The sequence below is a fragment of the Fukomys damarensis genome, unplaced genomic scaffold (assembly GCF_012274545.1).
Source record: "Fukomys damarensis isolate Sample0158 unplaced genomic scaffold, DMR_v1.0_HiC HiC_scaffold_19, whole genome shotgun sequence".
Lineage (NCBI taxonomy): Eukaryota > Metazoa > Chordata > Mammalia > Rodentia > Bathyergidae > Fukomys > Fukomys damarensis.
Window position 1 is genome coordinate 59,041,005 of NW_022900931.1, and position 643 is coordinate 59,041,647.

A 643-nucleotide genomic window follows, 5' to 3' on the forward strand; every position below is an offset into this window, starting at 1 on the left:
CGCGCGCGCTGTGAGCCTCCTGCCGTGGGGGCTGCTTGTGCGCGCCTGTGTCGTTCGCGTAGCGCCCCCTCGCGGTGCGGTCCGGGACTACGACCCTGCGCGCCGTTCGAAGACCAGTGCGAGGACCAGCGTGAGTTTGGCGTTCAACCCCGTCCGGTTTCTTGATCCCGACCCTGCTTTGCTTCACTCGCAGCTCAGTCGTCCCCCATCACTCAGCTACCTTCTTCAGGGAATTGGGGACCCTGAGCCTCTCCCTAGCACCATCATGGGCTCGGCCCCCTCCCGTCATCCATCTATCACCTCTGAGGAACCTGAGGACCCTAGCCTTCTCTTGTAGGCCTGCCTGATGCTCCAGCCTCCTTCCCTCTTCCAATCACCTTTCTTGTTCCAGATAGGAACTTAACACGCTTCCCATGTTGGTACCCTGTTTCCTCCCCTAACCAATACCCACTTTGTCGAAGAGCTCAAAGGTCTTCTAGTTCTGGAGCCTTCCTACTTGGGCTCCAGAGCCTCCGAAACTTCTCCCCATCTCCCTTTCCCCAGCATCCTCTTGTCCCCAAAGGCTCCTGCCTCCTCCCTCCCTGAGACTGCAGGCCAGAATCCACTACTTTTTTTTTTTTTTTTTTTTTTTTTTTTTTTTTTT

General features: G+C 56.3%; 1 protein-coding gene across 1 annotated transcript in view; it reads left to right on the plus strand.

Annotated features, from left to right (window-relative positions):
• Dll3 (delta like canonical Notch ligand 3) overlaps positions 1 to 643 on the plus strand; it is an 8,046-nt gene that overhangs the window by 2,603 nt on the left and 4,800 nt on the right. Inside the window, exon 4 of the mRNA XM_033765989.1 lies at positions 16 to 130. Coding sequence (XP_033621880.1) covers positions 16 to 130 — 115 coding nt within the window. The remainder of the gene's footprint in view (positions 1 to 15; positions 131 to 643) is intronic.